We start from the raw sequence: 2,197 nt of genomic DNA, 5'->3' as shown, positions 1-2,197 counted from the left end.
GTTTCATAATCCTGAGGAATTTCTTACACCATTTTGTAAAGTTAGATTTCGTGCTTAAAAAAGATAATATGGTAATCTGATCTTTCTTGTATTTTTTATAAATATGCACACATATGCATTTTTGTGATAAGTTTAGGTAAAAGTTTTTCTAGGTAAACCTTACCCAATTCTATACACATTAAGAAATGTAGTGGGAAGTACAAAATGTTACAAGACTCCATCGCTTTGTTTTCTGCCAGAAGACACTAGCTGCCCCATTTATTTCTTTTCCTTCAGCCAGCACCTCAGCTGCCACAGAAATGACAGAAAGGCCTGTCTTAACTTTTTGTTCCCCCAAATCAGGATCAATGAGTGGGTTGAAGGATGCATGATTCCAAGAACCTCACAAAGCATGAGAACTGAATTATTCTGCAGAGTTCGGGGTCTCCAAATTGCGATGATTTGAGCGAGGAAATGAATGACAAATAGCAAGAGAAAGGAGATCACAGTTTGCATGGCTCTTACATGGACCTCGGTGCTGGGATCTTCAGTTCCTTTGCCACTGAGCTGCATGTTCTTCAGATGTTTCCACAGGGAAAAGATTAGCAGCAGAAAAGCTATCAGGGACATAGTGAAGGGGATGAAGTTTGTAAGCGTAAATACAGTCATACTTGAAAGGTGCATAATGTCCCTCAAGTTGGTCTTCCAAGTGACGTTTCCTTCATAATCATTCTTCTGCATTTTTGCATCTATGCTTAGCACTGTAAGATGACAAACCAAGATGAACAAATTCCCCCACAGTATCATGATAACCACTCTTTCAGCTCTCCATTTTAGGTGAAGAAATAAAAGACAGGAGAAATTGGCTATCTTGAGAAAATAAAGGATGCTGAGGCTAGTAGCAAGCCAGAGACAAAAATGGTGGTTTACTATCCAGACCATGTAAACAGTAGTACTTACTTCTGAACTATAGAAAGGTAGATTAAACACAGTTCCATACCAATTGAATACTATTATACAGAGCAAACCAATTCTGGAGACAGCCAGAGCAGTGAGAATTCGGTCAGCACAGGAGATCTTGTGTTTCTTGACCCAGTCAATGCAGTTCACCAGTGCTATGAAGCCATTGGCAAAATTTCCTAGAATAAATCCTGTCATTATTAGCATGGAAAAAAAAATTTGTAGTAAGCTTATCAGGTCTTGGGGGGAAAAGTCAAGCATGGAAAAGAAAGTGCCAAACGTAATATTACTGCGCATGATTCCTTAATATCCTAAAGCTCCACCTGCATCTGGTTTCTAAATGTTCAGTGAAGTTTTCATTTTCTTTTAAATTCTGAGATCAATGTCAAGCAGAAAAACACCAAGGTATGCTGAGGTCTGGGTTTAAAGCTTACTTCACTAAAGACATTGTTCCAATGATTTAAATGAATTCTTGTTCAGTGAGGTACTTGCTATAGGCTGGAAGATTTCATAGCTGATGTCGAAATAAGAGCTGAATTCTCATTTGTTAACATGCAAATAGAGACAAAGTCCCTTTCACCATTTTTGCAATTTTTTGCCTTTCTCGCCTTTACATCATTTGAATTAACCAAGTTAAGATGTAAGCTAGTAAAATTTTTAAATCGAATACATAGGATATTCAGTCATTGTCTAAATTGATCATTGGATCTTCATCATCTAGTGATGACCATAATGGTTCATTATTGCTAAGGATTTGTTTTAACAAAAACATTAAATCCACACAGAAAGACTTAAAGGAACTTATCTATTGGTTTTCTAAGTGTTTCTTTTCAAAAATGTTCCAGTTTCCCTAGGACCATTAGGAAGGCTAATACTAAAATTGGAAGCAGATAACTAATATTCATAAATAGTTTCATTGTTTACAAGCTTATAAATACACATACACCACCTATACATTTCATTTGTTCTCCTGAAAAAGTCTGATGTGCAGTGAATACAAATCATTGTCTATAATTTCCAAAATGAAACATATATATATCACGGAGGTATTTTAGATTTAAATCTGCTTCCCTTACATCAAGCTTTTTTTTTAGACCATTATTAATATTTGCCAAGCATATATCTCATACTTAGTTCTTTTATAAAGGTTTCTCTCTTTAGTCTACTTAATATTCACGTATTAAATATTTAGTTAAAATATTTGGCAATTTTATAAATATTCCTGAAACTTCATTGTGATTTTGATTGTAAATGCATT

At 35.1% G+C, this 2,197-nt stretch overlaps 1 protein-coding gene across 1 annotated transcript; it reads right to left on the bottom strand.

Moving 5' to 3' along the window:
* Positions 1 to 258: 258 nt before the first annotated feature.
* LOC139005655 (putative taste receptor type 2 member 33) lies at positions 259 to 1,236 on the bottom strand. Its single transcript, XM_070407849.1, has one exon. It carries the CDS (start codon positions 1,234 to 1,236, stop codon positions 259 to 261), a length of 978 nt encoding a protein of 325 aa, XP_070263950.1.
* Between the last annotated feature and the right edge of the window lie 961 nt (positions 1,237 to 2,197).

The sequence above is a fragment of the Myotis yumanensis genome, unplaced genomic scaffold (genome assembly GCF_028538775.1).
Source record: "Myotis yumanensis isolate MYYU_CA2020_CCGP unplaced genomic scaffold, mMyoYum1.0.hap1 SCAF_3, whole genome shotgun sequence".
Lineage (NCBI taxonomy): Eukaryota > Metazoa > Chordata > Mammalia > Chiroptera > Vespertilionidae > Myotis > Myotis yumanensis.
Note: the sequence above shows the minus strand (reverse complement) of the source record. Positions and strands in the feature narration are given on the sequence as shown.